At 41.5% G+C, this 19,273-nt stretch overlaps 1 protein-coding gene across 1 annotated transcript in view; it reads right to left on the reverse strand.

Moving 5' to 3' along the window:
* Positions 1-19,273, reverse strand: part of MKX (mohawk homeobox) — a 76,607-nt gene that overhangs the window by 45,156 nt on the left and 12,178 nt on the right. The window contains exons 4-5 of the mRNA XM_021064711.1: positions 18,368-18,525; positions 17,587-17,921 (exon numbers count right to left, since the gene is read on the reverse strand). Coding sequence (XP_020920370.1) covers positions 17,587-17,921; positions 18,368-18,525 — 493 coding nt within the window. The remainder of the gene's footprint in view (positions 1-17,586; positions 17,922-18,367; positions 18,526-19,273) is intronic.

Genomic DNA, 19,273 nt, shown 5'->3' on the forward strand with positions numbered 1-19,273 from the left:
TAAGTAAATTAATTAATTAAATAAAAAATAAAGAAAGGAAAAAAAAAAAAAAGCCTGTGGGTGGGTTCTTTCCCGCTGCCACTAGGAAAGAACCCAGTGTCACCAATACCTCAGTGTCAGCCTAGTGAGACTCTGAGCAATGCGGCCAGCTGTGCCATGCCAGACTTCTGACCTGAGATAACATTTATAATAGTATTTATTATTGGCTTTGAAGTTGTTAAGTTTGTGGCCATTTGTTATGCAGTACTAGAAAACCAACATATAGGCAGAAAAACCATTTTTTGACTGATCATCACAGCCATCAAAAAAACATACTCCATCACTGGGTCACGTTGCTGTACAGTAGAAATGGACAGAACAATGCAAATCAACTATAATTTTAAAATTAACCAAAAAATTACTCCGTTCCTGACTGTGACATATAAATTGCCGTTCCTGGCAATATGCCAGACCTCAAGCCAGCTTTCTCTCTGTTTTGGTTTCAGGACTTCACTTAACATTTTCTTTCTTTCTTTCTTTTTTTTTTTTTAAATGGCCCCACTCTCAACATACAGGCCAGGGATCGAATCCAAGATGCAGCTGCAACCTACACCACAGCTTCGGCAATGCCAGATCCTTAACCTACCGCAGTGAGAATGACAGTATTTTCTTAAAATAAACGCTTGGATCTGTTGCTGTTCATTTAGCATCTCCCACGGAGGGCATGCTGCATCATTGGAAGAGAAAAACATTTCAGTTCTATTTTTCCAGGAAAAACCTTGGGCTATGGTGTAATGACTAGCCAAGAACTGGGTTTGGGTGTTTGCTGTTTATGCTGCTGCCAGTGGTGAGATTAACAAGTGATCCCGAGTAAAGCTCTCGACCTCATCCTCATCAGAATGATTCCAGGGCTTCCACGGCTACACAATCCAGGGAAAGAGCCCTCCTCCCCCAGGATAATAGGTCCTGCCCAGTGGAACCACAATGAAGTCGCCATGAGCAAAGGACTCTGGGAACCAGGTGCTCCAGCAAGAGAGGGTGCTGTTCTAGAAAGGATAATGGGAACAGCAGCCCATTTTAAATTCATTACTCTTTAATCAACACAGTTTCCACATGCTGACAGCTGGATAATCAAGCATATCCCTGAGGGAAGAAAGCAAGCTCTTAGAAAAGTATTCTGTGGTCAGTCAACCACTGACCAGAGACAGAACTAGAGTGAAGTATCAGTCAACTCAGCCACAGTCGAACAAACCAAGGAAGAACCCACAGAGCAGAGCCCTTGACAAAGACGACAAACTCTACTGTTTAAGAGAGAGAAAGAGAGAAGGAGGGAGGAAGGAAGGAGAGAAAGAAAGAAGGAAAGATATTAAGGGGAAAACAAGATATTCTGACATTTTCAAAATAACTTGATTATGCAAATTTTAGTAGGCCCTTTATTAATATTTTTGAAACATAATAACCCTTTCCCTCCCGTGGCATTGTTTTATTTTGATGCGTAACTTTAACTAAATACATTTGTAGCACTAGCTAAAAATTATCATCATAATCCAACTATGAAAGGGTAAAAAAATAATACGAAGCATATGATTACTTAATGCTCCATTAATTGATAATTTTGCTTGATGGAAAGATTGGCAAGAAGGAATGGAATTCTTAGCTCCTTGTTTTTACTTAAAAATTCCCAACAGTACTCACTCAAACAAAGAACTTAAGTTTCCACTGGAAGGACAAAAAGAAAAGTTAGTTCCAGCAGGTCCAGCCACATGTATCACTGCAGAGTCAAATAGGATCCTTTTGGATTCTAATCACATTTCAAAAGCATAGTATTTATTAGGTGCATGACTGCCAAGTACCACTATATCATAGTCGCATAATTAGAGGCATTTTTTATTTAACTAAATTATATTTAGTTCTGTCTTTCAAGCACTGCAGTTTGGAAAGTCTTACCCATCATAACGTGTCATGTTTATGTACATGAAACCCAACAGGAATTTTCCAGGAGTTCCCACATTCCACTCTGTGAACAATAACACGATATTTATTACTCCCTTGATATTCAGAATCTATGCCTAATTCTGAATATCAGAATTTGAATGTGTGTAAATTCCCAGTAAAAATGGTCAGAAACAAAGGAAACATCTTCTATGATAAAATCACTTACTAAAAGTCTACACTACAGAATTCCCTTTAATACAGAATACTGAGTAAACTTTTTTTTTTTGGCCAGACCCACAGCATGCAGGAGTTCCCAGGCCAGGGATCAAACCCACATCACAGCAGTGACAAGGCCAGATCCTTCACCCGTTGAGCCACCAGGGAACTCCTGAATAAGCTTTATTTACTTCTCTCTCAAAATCCCATTAAAATCACAGACTAAATTTAAAAACGAATGGATGTTATGATCATTATACAACTACAGATGTGATAAATTCATTTGAGTAATAAAAAAATGAAAAAAAAACCAAAAACAAATGGATGCCTAGCAGTCCTTGAAAACAAGAAAGGGTACCGTTGCCAGATCAGAAGAGTTGAGAAATTCACGGCAGATGAAATGCATATGGCATCGAGTTGGTGGGGAAATCCAGACAGAGGAACCACAACTCAAAACAGGTGGGGGCCAAGACCGAGGCAGAGCGTGAGCTGCTGCTCCCAGCAGGCACAGGAGATACTCCAAGTCAGAGAACACACTGGCCCCAGCTGCTGGGAAACCGGGAAGGTCACCAAAAGACAAACATCGGAAGTGCCAGGCCATGCCTCCTTCCTGAATCCATAGGGTACCTCTGGGTCATGTGACCCCAGGACATGGCTTCAGCACATGTTCTTTAAATGAGTCAGGAAACCCGTGTAAAGAGAGATCCAGCAAAAAGGTCATGAAGACATGTAAAGCAGAGATTCATTCATATAATTTCATTTTTTTTCTTTTTTTTTTTTTATGGCCGCACCCACGGCACATGAAAGTTCCCAAGCTAGGGATCAAATCAGAGCTATAGCTGTCAGCCTATGCCAGAGCCACAGCAACGCCAGATCTGAGCCACATCTGTGACTGAGAGAGGCCAGGGATTGAACCTGCATCCTTATAGATACTAGTTGGGTTCGCAACTCGCTGAGCCACAACGGGAACTCAGGCAACTTCTGATTTTCACAGGGGTCATAGCTGCTCTAAAACGCAATAAAAAAGATGTTCCTGGAACATAAAAACATGATACCACAAAAACAGCAATAGAAAGTTTGATTAATTGAATGGAAGTGGCAGCATTGAAAGCTAAATTGGTGGTCTGGAAGAAAAAGTTGAGGAAACTTCATAAAATAAAGAAGAAAGGTGAAAAATGTCAGAGGAACACAAGAGGACCAAGGAACCCCAGGCCAAGATTTCACAGGGGAATGCTTTCAAACTGTCAAGGTATCAGGAAGAGCTAATCCATGCTGTGTTTAAGCTTTTCCAGAGGAGAAAACGATGAAGTACTTTCCAGCTCATTCCACAAGGCCAGCCTAACTCTAATATCAAAACTGTGCAAGGACAGCATTGGAAGAAAAAAAAAGAAAAGAAAATTACAGACAAAACTCACTTGAGAATTTTGATATAAAATTACTAAATAAAAATGCTAATAAATTGAACCTAGAAATCTCTGTGAAAGAAAGTTAAGTCGTGATGGAATGGAACTTTTTCCAAGAGTTCGAGGCCAGTTAACCACTAAGAAATTTAGTCTAGATAAATAGATTAAAGCAGAGCAACTAGAGGGTGCTCTTAAAAACTGAAATAGCATCTGCTAAGTGCTATGAGTTAGGTGTGTGTTTGGGATGGGGGATCCGCTATTAACCTAGGAATGGAAAGAGAACCCTTTAACGTGGTAAAGTGATTATACCAGAAACCTCCTATGAAAATTATACTTAATGGTAAAATATAAGAAAGATTCCCTTTAATGTTTGCCGTCACTGCTACCATTCAACACTGTTCTGGAAAACCTGGTCGATACCACGCAATAACTGGGGGTGAGGAGGGGAGAGGGAGGATAATACCTACAACTATTGCCATTTCAAGGTTATAGGCTTGCATGTCCCTTGACAGTCCTGCTGGATATAAAAAAAATGTATACAACCCAACAGATGTCTGCACATCCAGTGATGCCTGTTATGAAGTGTAACAGACAAGTCATCCACAAGAGAAACAGTAAGAAAAACAAAATAAAAGATCTAGTAGTTTGGAGTTCCCGCTGTGGCACGACAGGGTCTTCGGCGTCTCTGCAGCGCTAGGACACAGATTCAATCCTTGGCCCAGGATAGTGGGTTAAAGGATCCGGTATTGCCCCAGCTGTGCATAGGTCACAACTGCAGCTCAGATCTGATCCCTGGCACAGGAACTCCGTATGCCAAAGGAGTTGGAAAAAGAAAAAGGAAAAAAAAAAAAAAAAAAAAAAAAAGGTAGTTAACTTAATGAGGAATAGGCAGACCCTATGTAAAGAAAGCTGCAAAAATTTCCTGAATAACAAGAAAAATGATCGTAACAAATGGAGAAATATACCAAGTTCCTGAGTGGGAAGACTTGTGATAATGAGGACAAAAAACTCCACAAATTAGGAGCTTCCTGGTGGCCTAGCAGTAAAGGATCCAGCATTGTTACTGCTGTGGCGCAGGTTAGATCCCTGGCCCAAGAACTGCCACATGCTGCAGGAATGCATGCCCCCCCCAAATTCTTCAAACTAACATGTAAATTCAGTGCTATACCAAATTAATTTCCAATGGAATTTTTTTTAATTTTTTTTTTTTGTCTTTTGTCTTTTTGTTGTTGTTGTTGCTATTTCTTGGGCCGCTCCCGCGGCATATGGAGGTTCCCAGGCTAGGGGTTGAATCGGAGCTGTAGCCACCGGCCTACGCCAGAGCCACAGCAACGCGGGATCCGAGCCACGTCTGCAACCTACACCACAGCTCACGGCAACGCCAGATCCTTAACCCACTGAGCAAGGGCAGGGATCGAACCCGCAACCTCATGGTTCCTAGTCGGATTCGTTAACCACTGCGCCACGACGGGAACTCCTCAATGGAATTTTTGAAACAGAATTTGTCAAACTTATTCCAAAGTTCAAACGGAAAAGGACATTCAAGAGCGTAGAGGTGAGAATTTTGAGAAAAAATGACAATAAAGTAGATCTAGCCTGTCAGGTGTCAGCACGTCCAACACAGCTACAGTCAGGAAAACAGTGAGCCACTGAGAGAGGGACATCTTTAAAGTTTGATGGAATACAGTAGCATCTGGAAATACACATAAGAAGTTCCCACAGTGGCTCAGCAGAACCTGACTAGTATCCACGAGGATGCAGATTCCACCCCTGGCCTTGTTCAGTGGGTTAAGGATCTGGTCCTGCCCTGAGTTATGGTGTAGGTCACAGATGCGGCTGGGAGTCTGAGTTGCTGTGGCTGTGGTGTAGGCCAGTAGCTACTGATTCGACCCCTAGCCTGGGAACTTCCATATGCCGCAGATGCGGCCCTAAAAAGAAAAAAAAGGAAATAGACATAAAAAGGAAGTTAGTATCTATTAAAGGAAGCTTTTGAGATCAATAAGGAAAGGTGGAAGCACTCAGGAAGTTGTGTTGGGACAACTGGCTATCAGTTTGGGGAAAAAAGCAGGTCCTTACCTCATATAATTTACAGTTGTACAAAAAAATGTATGATTAAGATAACAAAAGTAGTAGAAGAAAATGTGGAAGCCAACTCTTCTAACTCTTGGGGGAGTCTTCCCAGAAATGACACAGGACAGAAAGAACACGTGACAGGTTTACCATTGTCCTGCCCTCTGCCTCCTAACCCGCGCAGTGCCAAGCACCCTCTCTGGGCAGGTCCTGCCTCTGCCACCAGGGGGCGCACTGCTGCCCTGCTGCCTGGAGCACCTTTGTGATGTTCCTGTCTGGTTGCTCAGAGGCCAACTTCTATTTCTAACAGAGATAATACAGTTTGTATTTAACTACAACTTTCAGCCAACTGTGGGCTTCCTTCTCTCCCTAAAAACGTCACAGAATCCCAGATTATCAAAGATAATGAGGTACTTATGGATTAGCTTCTCACAAGCCCTGGTTTAAAGGCTAAAAGGAACCAATGCCCTGGTTAATAGAGGCATGTGTCTTAAACTTAGACCCAGCTGCTAGCAGTTGTGCGGGGCTCCTGATTTCTAAGGCAGTGCTTTCTGCTCTTCACATGATAACTTCTTGCAGCTTAATCTCCAAGTGGGTAACTTCAGGTCAGGTAAGGAGGGAGGCTGGCAAGAAAATGTGGGCATAGTCAAGTCCTTTTCCAAACCACAGATGAAGCAGCGGAAATTTAACAAGAGTCAAAATATATATTCAACTTGTCTTGCTTCTGCTGAGCCTCTGCCCAGGGCTTTCCACTCTCATTTTAATTCAAGCACCTGAGAGAGTGAGGTCAAATATAGATCATTTACCTTTCTGGCTCCTCTCTGAGTTTCCTATTAGCATGTGTGTGTGTGTGTGTGTGTGTGTGTGTGTGTGTGTGTGTGTGTGTGTGTTAGGGGGTGGGGATTAGGAATGGTATTCGGGGGTTGGTAATATGTCATGAAATCATAAAGTTGAGCTTTTTTATATTTTCCTAATGAGAGGAAAGTTATTGTAACTATAAACTAAAATTTTACTGCTTCAATCATAGTAACCGTGAAATAGTCCTCCAACACCTTTCAAGATAGTGGAGAATTACTATTCCAGATGATTTATGTTTATCCTTTTTAAGGCACATTTTAAGAAAAAAATAATAAACTTTTAAAAAACCTTTTGGAAGAAGAAAAGGACACAGGCTAGATAAACGGAAGGTCCCCGAGGGTTATGAGTAAATCTGAACTGGTGCCATACTTTCTGAAAAGGTCTGAAGTAAAGGAACCCAGGAGACACTAAAAACTAAAACAAGACCCACTGCACTACTGACAAGGTTATGAAAAAAACTTCTTGAGCCAGCTGGATAGCTTTAGCAGCTCAGAAGAGAAGCAAAGGAGGGAAAAAACACAGCAAGACTGAAGGCAACCAAGATGATAAAGGAAAATGCAAAACAATGATAACACTCAGCCTTTGGTTGCAAACGAGGGAAGGGTAGGTGGATTCCTGAGCAGCCCTTTAGCTCCGTGCTGGACAAACACATCATGGCAAAGGCACTTGGCACCCAGCAACTTCTGGTCAGGGATTTTACGTTGAGAAACGTAAGACCCAGTAACGTTTAAGGAATTCTTGTTCCTGCCAGACAGCCATCCTCTTGCCCTGAAGCCATGTGACAAATGATCCCGGATGCCTTTCTGCCTTTTACGCATCTGCTGTCTAAATCAGTGTAGAAACTGGAAGCAGCGACTCTGAATTTTGGCCCTTAGTAAAAGGGTACATTTTAGTGTCATAATGACAGTCTTGGCAGAACAGGACATTCTTACTTGAAATGTCCCTGCCATACTGAGAGCTTTGTCCATCGTAACCTGAGTCTGGCTCGACCGAGGGACTATCAATTCTAAATTTTAAATTCAGGGGCAACTGTGTGAAAGCTTAAGAGCAACTGTTTCTTGGAAATCCTGCTTTATGAATGGTTGTCTTCCGACTACCTTTCAGCACTTTAAAAGGTTTCCTTTTCATTTGCATCATTTTTCCATCTTCATTTTATCTCACCAAACCAGTTCTCTCAAAAATCGCTATTTTTTAAAAAAACGTTATTCTCTTCATTTTCAATGAGGGTTGATCAAAGGCAGACTTGCTTTGGATAATGGTACCAACAAGGGAACATCTTTCTGTCAAAGATGTCCACCTTGGTCACTGTATCAAAGCACTGAGTCGGAGTCCAATGCTTGTGGCGGAGATCCACCTGCCCCTGCAGTGCCCTCTGGTCCGAGTCTGTGACATGGCGATGTCGCCATGCAAATGAGTTTCTCCGAGGTGCCTTTAGCCAAGTGTCTGGCTTAAGGATATGCTACAGGTGAATCTGACCGGAATGCCTCGACTGTCTCTTGCATTTACTGGAGCATCTCACCCACTGGGAAAAACAGTTCTTGACTCACTTTTCCACCTGGGAAGACGCAGCATCGTGAGATGCTGTTGCTTAAAGATGAGTCTGATCTATCGTCTCCAAACCACTTTCCAAGCGGGCTTGTTACTCAGATTCTTTTCAGACCACTTTCAGGTACGAAGTCAAGATCCCCCGAGGGTAGCCCCAAGGCAGGAGGAAGATGCCACTGGTCACTTCCAAAAGCCACTTTGCTTTCCCAGCTATGTTCGATTCTACTACTACTGCTGCTGCTGCCTACTACTACTACTACTACTACTACTACTACTACAACACACACACACACACACACACACACACACACACACACACACACCAAGAAGCCTCTGGCCAGCAGCAGTCACTGTTAGAGAGCTACTACAGTCCAGTCTCCCTTCCCTCAGGAACCACAGGTTAACACCTAGACACCAGAGGTCTGTTACCACCGAAGAGCTTTCCACTGCGGTCATTAAAACCCGATCAGTGTTTCTTTAAAAGCACACACACTCCTATCCTAAATTCTGTAAAGTTCAACACTAATGACAAGCGTTTTAAAAATAAAAAGTCAATTAAGTACCTGAAAGTGCCAGAAGCCATTTGATTTAACCAGTGATCAGGATCACATTTCCAAACAAACCAGCAACTGACATTCAAAAAAACCCAAAAAACAAAAAAACAAAACTAACAATTTCAATGCCGAGTGTAGAGCCCAAAGCAATTTTCTAATCTGCAAATTAAAGGATTGAGCTGGAAGATCCTTTAAAGTTCACTACTGGATTTATAAAAATCCTTGAGTATTTCCCTCTTTAGTATATTGAAAAATAAGAGAAATGAGGTAACAAAGAGAGAAAAGTTTCATTGTGCAACTGCTACTTAAACACGCCATCTTCTAAGCTGAAAACCAAGGGAAAAAAAAATCAAATGTGAAAAAATTGACCAAAATGAACAAAATTAGTATTGTCGTTATTTTGCTTCCTCAACACGCACAATTAAAAGTGAGATAATTTCTAACAGAAAACAAGAACACAGCTTCCGAAATTTAAAAGTACCACATTTCTGGACTAGAAGAAAACACATATTTATTCTGGGTAAAAATTCTGTTACATCAACAAGACATTTTGACACAGAAAAATACCTGCTTAATTTTAGAAACAAAGTAGGGAGCAGAAGGGAAAAACTAACTGCAACTCACCAAAAAGAAAGAAAGAAAAGAAACCACCTCCATATTCATTAAATAGAATGTCTTGTTATTTTCACAGACAGTAAAAACTTTTTGACATCCTTTTCAGTGCCAGGCTGGAGAGGTGTCAACGGATCTTATTTGGTCTTGTCAATGTGTAAAGAGTTTACAAAACTGACTAAATTTAGAATTAGTGGGAGTTAGGCACTTATATTCCTTATACATAGGAGAAGAGGAAAAAAGGCCCTTTTATGCCAGCTTTGAGTTTGGCTTGAGTTTTTATGACTTATTTAGAAGCCCTAGGGAATGAAAAAAAGTCTCTTAATGGAAATACTGACACAGTCTTAAATAGAGTGACATGAACCAGCACTTCTATGAAACGGCACCAGGTGTGACTGACCACTCCAGCAAGTCTGAAATGCACAGAGCATCAGAAAATCAATTCCAAGAGACTGAAGGGCAGGAGACGGTCCTGCCAACATAGAGGGGATACCCTTAAAGCATCAAAATGTCATGTTGATAAACTTGTTTTTAACAGGAAAACTGGTCAACCGTGTGGGCTCTTCACGCTTACATGTGGGGGGAGAGAGAAAAACGTAAAAGTTCTGCAAAGGCTTTCTCTGATTCTATCACAGGATTGCGTATAGTCATTCTGAAAAAGCCAAGGTCATGTCAACCCCGAGCGGGAATGGGGCAGAGGGTTTAAAATCACTAGATCTAAAGCTGTGCTTTGTTTCTTAACTCTCACCTGCAAAGTGATGCACCAGCTAGACAGATAATAGACCCCATTCCCTGGTGAAGGCGAATCCATAAAAACACCCTTGTTTTCAGTTCCCTGTCTGCTATGCTTTTTATTCTTCAGTGGATTTTCTTTAAACCAACTAACCTTTTCCATTGATCATCCTCGCATTTTCCTAAAAGTCACTCTTTTAACTGGAACACGGGTTTAGTTTCATTTCATACTTTCTAAGTTTTGATGGCAATTCTCTTAAACATCTCATAGTTTTAAGCTTCTTTCTGTTTCCACACCCCCCCATTTTTTATTTTTTTTTGCATTTGCTTTTATCTTATTTTTTACCCATTTAAGCTTATTCAGGACCATTTTCTTTCTCTTGTCATGTTCACAGACACAGATCAACATACACATATGTACACTGAAAGGTCTTTTATGATTTAAGAGGCAGACGGACTAAATCATGAAAACACTAACTCATTCACTTAAGAAACAGTTCCGGAGCAAATACGTGAGAGACATTATAGTGAGTGCTGTGGGAGAGCGGGGGGACTCTAAAATGAATAAAATACCATTTCAGAGCCTCAGAGAGCTTATAATACACACAAGGCAGTGAGTATCAGCTCAAAAGAAGATGAGAGGGTGCAGCTGCATTTTAGAAAGCAGTCTGTCTGTTCATGCGAATTTGAAAATAGTGCTGCTATCATTCTAAGGTACCGCATGGAGGAAACACAATATAAAAGGACAAACACATGTCAGGATCAAACGCAGCCTTAAAAATGTGTACATTTTCTAACTAAGCTGCCCTCGTTTATTTTTGATTTGTTTGTAAATCAGGTTGCTTGAATGGGGCTGTAAGACTCAGCATCCACATTTGGACTTTTTCAGGCTCTTACATGATACCAAATAACAAAGAGAAGTGAATGAAAACCGAAGCCCTGAAGGAGCCAGCAAACTGCTGATGCCAATATTTGTTCTCTTTTTCTCTGCCATGAATCTCAGTTTTTAACAGTAGGTGGAACACTTGGGCAGTTTCCTTTGAATGTGGCACGTGAGTGGCATAAAGAAAATTTACTTTGAAACATGGAGCTCATTTACATTTCAGAACTAATCCATGTGAACGTGTTTTGCCATCATCAGCACGTAAATATTTAACACTCTACAGCGCACAGACTATCATGCGTAAGGTTTTACACTCCTACCCCACACCTCCCCAAAGGTCAGAATTTCTATAAATCTCATTTCAAAGGTTACTGCTTTGGAATAAGGAATTCGGAAAGACCCTCTTTTAAAAAAAGGCTCATCAGAAAGACATTACTCTTCTTTCTTCAAAGGCATCAGGAGCAAGTGTAGGATTGGGGTTAATCCCAACATCACCGATTTGAAAGGGTGGGGTACAGAAAAAAAAAAAAGGAGGCGGGAGTTTAGAGCAGAGAGGACACGGAGACACACCCCATGTGCTGTGCTTCATGCGGCATGTTTCCGAGAGCAGAAATTTCTGTATTTTTAAAATCGGTCCTTCCATTTCTATCTGGAAATTTCACTTAGGCAGAGTGCCTCATTTCCAGATGGGGTCTGATAGGTGAGGTATTGCTATAGTAAAGACACAAGCTCGGAAAAAAAAAAAAAAAAAAAAAAAGAATAGCCTTTCAAGTATCCTTTAAATGTCACCAACTGGGCTGGTGATAGAGGGTTTTATTATTCTCTGCTGAAGTACATCAACAGTCATTTGCATGCCAGGAAAAGAATGTCTGGAATCATCCAACAGGGCTAAGCTTAATTTTTTCACTAAAAACAAGGAAGTAACGAGCACAAAAAGGGAAATAAAAGAAGGCGACTGACTGGTCAACAACATTCCAGAAGAGAGAGGCTAGCACAGAAACACACACTGTCCCTAACAGCTGGCTCCAGACAAGGGTCCTCTATCTAGACCACCAGGAGGCTTTCTTTAAGCTGCACCTCCCACCCAACACCTAACACTGCTGAAAGCTCAGTGCGGGGTGATTAGGCACTGTTCAAAAAGATCTGACCGGGCAGCTCTTTCCATTTTTCTCCTGCTTCATTGAAGTGTGGTTTCTTTGATGAGCAGCCTAGCACAAAACCCAGGGCTCGTGAGCCTAGAACATTTTTGTATGTGGTAGGAAGGCATGACGGCACCTCATACATGAACGCCTCGTGTCCCTAAGCGTACACTGAAGTCAGCAATTTAGAACAGGAGACACACACACACACACACAGAAAAAAAAAAAAAAAAGGAGTTCCCATCATGGTGCAACGGAAACGAATCCAACTAGGAACCCTGAGGTTGCGGGTTCGATCCCTGGCCTTGTTAAGTGGGTTGAGGATCCTGCGTTGCTGTGGCTGTGGTGTTGGCTGGCAGCTGTAGCTCCGATTTGACCCCCAGCCTGGGAACCTCCATATGCTGCAGGTGTGGCCCTAAAAAGAAAAAAAAAAAAAAAAAAGAATAGAACGGAAAGTGCCATTTCTCCAAAGAAACTAGGCTGTAAATCCCAGGCTAATCCAATGGTTCACTGAACTCATGAGCTGTGCTGGGTTTACTACTGATAGTACCGGCTGAAATTCAAAGTCCACGAGTGTGCAGAAAGAGAGAGAAGAGAACAGTACCCCTCACCCTTACGGAGGGGGGGGTGTCATCACAGCCAAGAAATACTATTTGTCATTCTCCCCAACTTACTTTCTGCTGCCGCCTTGCTCTTTCCCCAGTAACCAAAATCCCTAGTTTCCTTCTTTAGGTCCAACGGTGACAGGCCATCCAAATGGGACTTTACCTCCCCAAGAGTCCCCTGCACCAAATCAAAAACTTCTTTTTCTCCATTGAAATCTCCATTTCTTGAGGGGTATTCATCTCAGTCAGGTGGAGGGGAAAGCTAATCCGATTAATTCACGTGAACACAGAAAAGAATTCTATCTGCCAATGTGTTTTTGCTATACCAGATGTGTATAATTAAGAAGGATTTTAGGCAGTTTAACAAGATGAAACACTCAGCCATGTGGGAGCAGATTAAATTTATGAATCATACACTGGGAAAGCGGGGGTGCTCAGAGAGGAACCATTAGAATGTACTAGCCGCTTAGAAGTTGATCACTTGTGAGCTGTGAAAAGGAAGAACAGAAAAGGAACTTGTCCTCAGGCGCTTGCAACACAGGGGGGCGGTCCACACGTTATATTTCAAGACCTGCCTGCCGTTTCCCTCATCAAGGATGCTTCTTAGAAACGGTTTCCCGGAGTTCCCGTCGTGGCGCAGTGGTTAACGAATCCGACTAGGAACCATGAGGTTGCGGGTTCGGTCCCTGCCCTTGCTCAGTGGGTTAACGATCCGGCGTTGCCGTGAGCTGTGGTGTAGGTTGCAGACGTGGCTCGGATCCCGAGTTGCTGTGGCTCTGGCGTAGGCCGGTGGCTACAGCTCCGATTCGACCCCTAGCCTGGGAACCTCCATATGCCTCAGGAGCGGCCCAAGAAATAGCAACAACAACGACAAAAAAAAAAAAAAAAAAAAGAAACGGTTTCCCCCCTCTTTTGCTGAAGAAGGAAATTTCACAGGCTTGGTTGGTTTGGAGGGTAGATTAAATTCCAATCCAAGTGAGGAAGGGCTCCCAAGAGGACTCTCTCTGCAAGGGGGATACGGATGGCAGGTGGCTCCTCCAGGGATGTGCCATCCGGAGAACGTGAGTGCTGAGTCAGGCATGGAGCAGGGATGATGGCTGAGCTGTGTCCTGACCCCTCAGGGAGCAGCCCAGCTACGGGCTGGAGCTCTGGAGTCAGTGTGGGAGGGGAACCCACTCCATCAAATACCTTGAAATTTCCATCTGTTGATCTCACGCAAAGAAGAGGACTGTAATTGTACTTTAGGTGACTTCACTCAACAGGTGACACCGAGCAACTAGCTCTTCTCATGTATTACATCCCTGTATTTAGAAGCAATGACCTTGATAATTCTGATCGATTCTAATGTCATAATCGCTGCTGTCAGAAATGTTTTAACCAATATTTATTGAGAGCCTACTATGCCCTGAAAAAAAGAACACTTTTTCCCCCCTGCACGATATGGGTAACTGCAGGTTACAGAGAAATAATACTTCCACAAAAAATCAACAAAACTATGTTTGTATCTATTCGGAAGGTGTCTAGGAATATTGTCATTTAGGATTACTGCTTTATATTCTATCAGGCTTCTCCCTCCTAGAATTTAACAAGTGAAATGAAATTCCGTGATACACTATCCTTCCAAACACCGACTCTTTCTTTCATTTGGCCTTTTTTTTTTTTTTTTTTTTTGTCTTTTTGTCATTTCTTGGGTCGCTCCCACAGCATATGGAGGTTCCCAGGCTAGGGGTTGAATCAGAGCTGTAGCCGCCGGCCTACACCACAGCCACAGCAACACGGGATCCGAGCTGCGTCTGCAACCTTCACCACAGCTCACGGCAACGCAGGATCCTTAACCCACTGAGCAAGGCCAGGGATTGAACCCACAACCTCATGGTTCCTAATCGGATTCATTAACCACTGTGCCATGATGGAACTCCATCATTTGGCTTTTTTAATATATAAAAATATCTACTCCATAACAGTCAATAAAATGCATCATGAGATAGCAACTGTCTTACAAAACTGGATGGAAAAATGGATACAATGTCTTCGCACAGATAAACCTATGTATTCTATTTAAAGGTGATCTCTTCTGAAAAAAGAATTTCAAAGCTGAACTTTCTGTACTATTGTAGAACTAGGGTGAAGAGGGGAGTGGTGTTTAACAGAAGACTTAGAAGATGGCTGTTCAGGTGAGGAAAGAAAGCTATAACCAGAAGGAACTGAAGGAATTCAGAATCAGCCTGCGTGCCAGAGAGAACCAAAGCAGCTGCTCAGTAAGCATTTACTGAGATCCCCTGTCCTACCATTTATGCAAGAGTGGGAACCCAGCTACAACCGAGCAGCCCTGCCACTAATTCCCACAGAAGATGCCATTTATTGCTTTGGTCTGAAACGCAACAGACCAGCCTTACACCCACCAGTATGTCTTGATTCTCCATCCACAAAACCAAAAATTTTATTCCGTTCTTTTTCAGCTGACACGCATGCACGAAAAACCAGAAGTTGATGTGTCTAGGCTGCCTTCTCATCGTTGCATAACTAAAAAATAGGTTTTTTTATTTAAAAATAGAACTTGGCGAGTGAAGAGTCCATAATACGGACCAAGTGCATTTGGAATGCTTTAATAAAAATAAATGTCCAAGCCATTTCACTCTGAAAAGCATCAACGACACAGGCATGCTCGTCCCTCTTTGGCTTTACACTTTGTCACCTTTGAAAAGAGCGTGCATTGTCACAAGTTTTTAAATAACAGACCTTCAATTACCCCACCTCATTAAATTTTCATTTTTTATCTTCCTTGTTATTGTCCATACACACTTGTCATAATTATATTCAGTGTAGCCACAACTGAAAATTTTTTTCATTTAACATTTATTACATTGGCAACATTTCCCATGTCGTGTCATCGTCAGTATCAGTATCACAAACCAAAATTTTGACTTTTATGCTATCAGAACCTGGTTTGGGATTAGAATGACATTCACATAAGTTGAGATACTTTCTGTGCGTTCATACGTTCCAGAAAAAAAGGTATAAAATAGAGGAATCAATTATTTCTTCAGACTTTGAAAAAATTCAAGGGATCTATCAAGTCATGTGTTTGGGGCATGGACTTTTCTTAAAAACTTTAATTTTTCCACATCAGCAGTCATTTAAACTTTTCTTATTATGAATTTATGATTTAATTTGTGTGAATAATAGCAATTCGCTTCATCCACACATCTGCATATAACAGACTGTCCAATAATTGTGCATAGTACTATATCATAATTTTAAAAAATATTTCTAATAACGATATATTGATTGCTATAGCTTCTTTCTTCTTTCCGACCTTCATTTGTGTCAGTTTTGGCTTGTTTCTTTTACTACTTATTTCAAAGAGCCGACTCTTGATTTATTTATCTATTTTGCAGCCTTCCTTTTTACCTTTTTTGTTTTCTGTTTATTCTTTTTTCAATTATCTGTACTTGGATGACTTATTTTCCTTTTTCTGAAAATAAACACTCATAAAGCTCTGAATTACTTCCAAGTTCTAATCTGGCCACATCAGTTAGGTATTAGTGGATAGTTTAAATTTTTTCATTATTGGCTAAACCATCTTCTGTTGCATCTATTACTTCTTACCAGAACAATTACTACTTACAAGACTGTTTTTCTGCGTGTTTGGAGGTGTTTTCACTGTTTCTTTGTTCGGGTTGGAGATACAAACAGAAAATGAGATTAAGTCATTAAAAATATATTAAGATTTCCTCTGACTCCTCAGAGATGATGGATCTTGTATATACTTGTAGACACCTGAAAATCAGATTTCTGGCTAAGTAACATTAAAGATACTTTAACTGACCAACTCAAAATTTCTTTATAGGAGTTCCTGTCATGGCACAGTGGTTAACGACTCTGACTAGGAACCACGAGGTTGCAGATTTGATCCCTGGCCTCGCTCAGTGGGTTGAGGATCCTGTGTTGCTGTGGCTCTGGGGCACGCTGGCAGCTACAGCTCTGATTAGACCCCTAGTCTGGAAACCTCCAATGCCATGAGTGTGGCCCTAGAAAAGGCAAAAAGACCAAAAAAAAAAATTTATTTATAAAGCTCTACTGCACACACATCAAGCTCCTTGATATTATAGGGTTTCATGTAGTTAAAAGTAGCTGCATAGCCATCAGCATTGAATCTAGAATGCCACAACTATTCAACAAATGACAAATGTGTAATGAAAACAATAATATAGTTATGTTGCTCCAACCTCTGGCGCAGACTCAGCTCCAATATTGTGAGCTGTGTGTTCTTGATCTGGGCTTTCTTATCTGTGACATGATACGGCTGGACGACGCTTCCTGAAGTTAATCCAGGGTGACATTTCTAAATCTCACTGGCTGGCATTTTCAGGACCTGAACTCCACCTACACCAGATGTAGGACAAACATAATCCTCTGAACTGAAGCAAATGGCTCAAACACTCCTTACAAGCAAACTCTCAGGAAACTGAAGTCAAGAAAGAAGATTTTACTGAACTTGAACGTTCTGGACAAGGAGAAATCGCTTCATTATTTCTGCACGAAAAGAAAAAATTTCAAAGCTGTTTATCAGCCCTACCTGTGCTTTTCAGGAAGAAAAGTAAAATTTCCAAAGCTCTTTGAGCCAGACCTCCGCTTCTCCTTCACAAAAGCCTTGGCACCCGTGCTAGCCTCTATCCATTCTCCATCACTCTTAGCAATCACAGAATTTAAGAGAAAAGATGGAATACTAAGTATTGGCACAGTGGGTTATAATCTGGGACATTCTTCCATTATAATTTAAAGCCAACACATCTCTCCTCAAAGAAGGTTTATCGCAAAGATTAACATTTTTTTTATTGAGAATGAACACTTTCCAGGAGAGCATCCTCTACTAACCAGCACATCTACTGCGTAAGAGCAAAATAAATGCTTTCCAGCTGAATTCTGGGCAATATGTGGCATAACCTGGGGCACAAGCGATAAAAACCATGCCTTTGCACTTGTCGAAAGAGAGCCCTCCGCTGCAGGCTTCACTCTGTTTTAAGCAAAGCATCACAAAGAGCCCACACTCACCTGTGCGATAGACAAAGTTGCCTTCGGTCTCTGATGACGAGGGAGATACCAACTCCTCCTCGAATTCATTGGAACTAAAAGATCCCGAGTGGTTTCTTTGCCTTGTCTTTCCTATCATGGCAGCGTTTGTGACCATGACATGTCTCAAAGAGTCGTTAAGATAACGATTCAATAAGCTGCTCTTGTACTTTGGGGGCGAAACATAGTCCTCGCTGGCCTGAGACTCGGGCCTCACGCCAGCTTTTATGACCGAGCTCTCACTTTTAATCACAGGATGGTGAACTGGATTATCGTAGCTCCCTTCATTCATGTGGTTTCGTGGGGGATTTCTCCATCTACGGGGGGGGAAAAAACATATCACCAGGTCGTGCTTACACATGCTTTTCCCCAGCCCCCTAATTGTTATATATTTAATGATTTAAAAAATACACACAGGAAGACTATTTAAAGGGTAATAAAATTATCTTTGACATTTAAGATTAATTTTCAGGCAAAGGAAAGCAGAAATCTAGGTAATCTCTCCCTTCGGTATTTTAATTTTAATACACTTCACAGAAAATGTTATTCTGACACATGATAAATCTATGAACGAGAGGAAAGAGCCATAATTCGCTTGGTCATTTACAGTATTGTAAAAGCGAAGTTACCTCCTGCCATAAAAAAGAACTGTGACAGCATCGTCATGTTTTGTAGGATCGGCCTTAAAAATAGCATCTGAGGTGAGCGTCTCATTACAGAGGCAGAGCAGAGAAAGCAAAATTAAAAAAAAAAAAAAATTAACGAACCTTCAGAACATGAATCATCACTGCTTACACTAAGCCGCTCAGCGTTGCCTTGAACATACTTGTTGTACAACTTGATTCTTAAGGCCCAGCTTAAATCTGGCTGTCGAACGGTATTCTTAAGCCGACGTCTTGCATTAGCAAACCAATTTGACACCTAAAAAAGTTGTATTTCTCAATTAACACAACATAAGACATTATCCCTCGTGCGATGACTTTGCTACAATTACCAGAAAGGATCTAAGCCTCTCTTCTTGATCTCTGGTTATTAAATAGTCTCAGGACCTGACCGTACTGGACATTCCTATTTGTTCATTATTCATTCAACGAATGCTCTGAGCATGTACCACACTGACTGAGCACTGACTGTGTTCTGGGAATAAGAAAATGTTAAGGGGCTTTGCTGTCCAATGCTCAGTCTAATAAGAGAGACTAGACTCTAATGTAGGGAAGAATGTGATACATGGTTTCAGAGGCGTTACCATAAAATGTTATAGGAGCCCAGCGGAAGGACGGGTTACTTTCCCATGTGGCTCAAGATGTCAGGAGAAACTTAGCTAGATTTTGAAGGAACATCTCAGGGATAACAGGTAGGGAAGTGTGCTTCCACAGGAACAAATACAAGTCACATAAATTCCAGAGACACTGGGATGGGAGAGGGAGACAGAAGAATGAGAAATGACCCTGAGCTAGCAAACGTGTGTAAGCAAGAGAAGCAGTGCCACTTGAAGAAAGAAAGCAGAATTGCTTCAGGGTGAAACGATCGGTCTGGTTGGGAATGATTAGCTTGAGGCACCAAAAAAGTACACGGGTGAGATGTGTCACAAGAAAATGAAAATGGCATCTGCGGTTTAAGGGCAAGGTAGATCAGATCCGGGACCGGGAGCTGAAGTTATGACAGTAGA

Source organism: Sus scrofa, chromosome 10 (genome assembly GCF_000003025.6).
Source record: "Sus scrofa isolate TJ Tabasco breed Duroc chromosome 10, Sscrofa11.1, whole genome shotgun sequence".
Taxonomy (NCBI): domain Eukaryota; kingdom Metazoa; phylum Chordata; class Mammalia; order Artiodactyla; family Suidae; genus Sus; species Sus scrofa.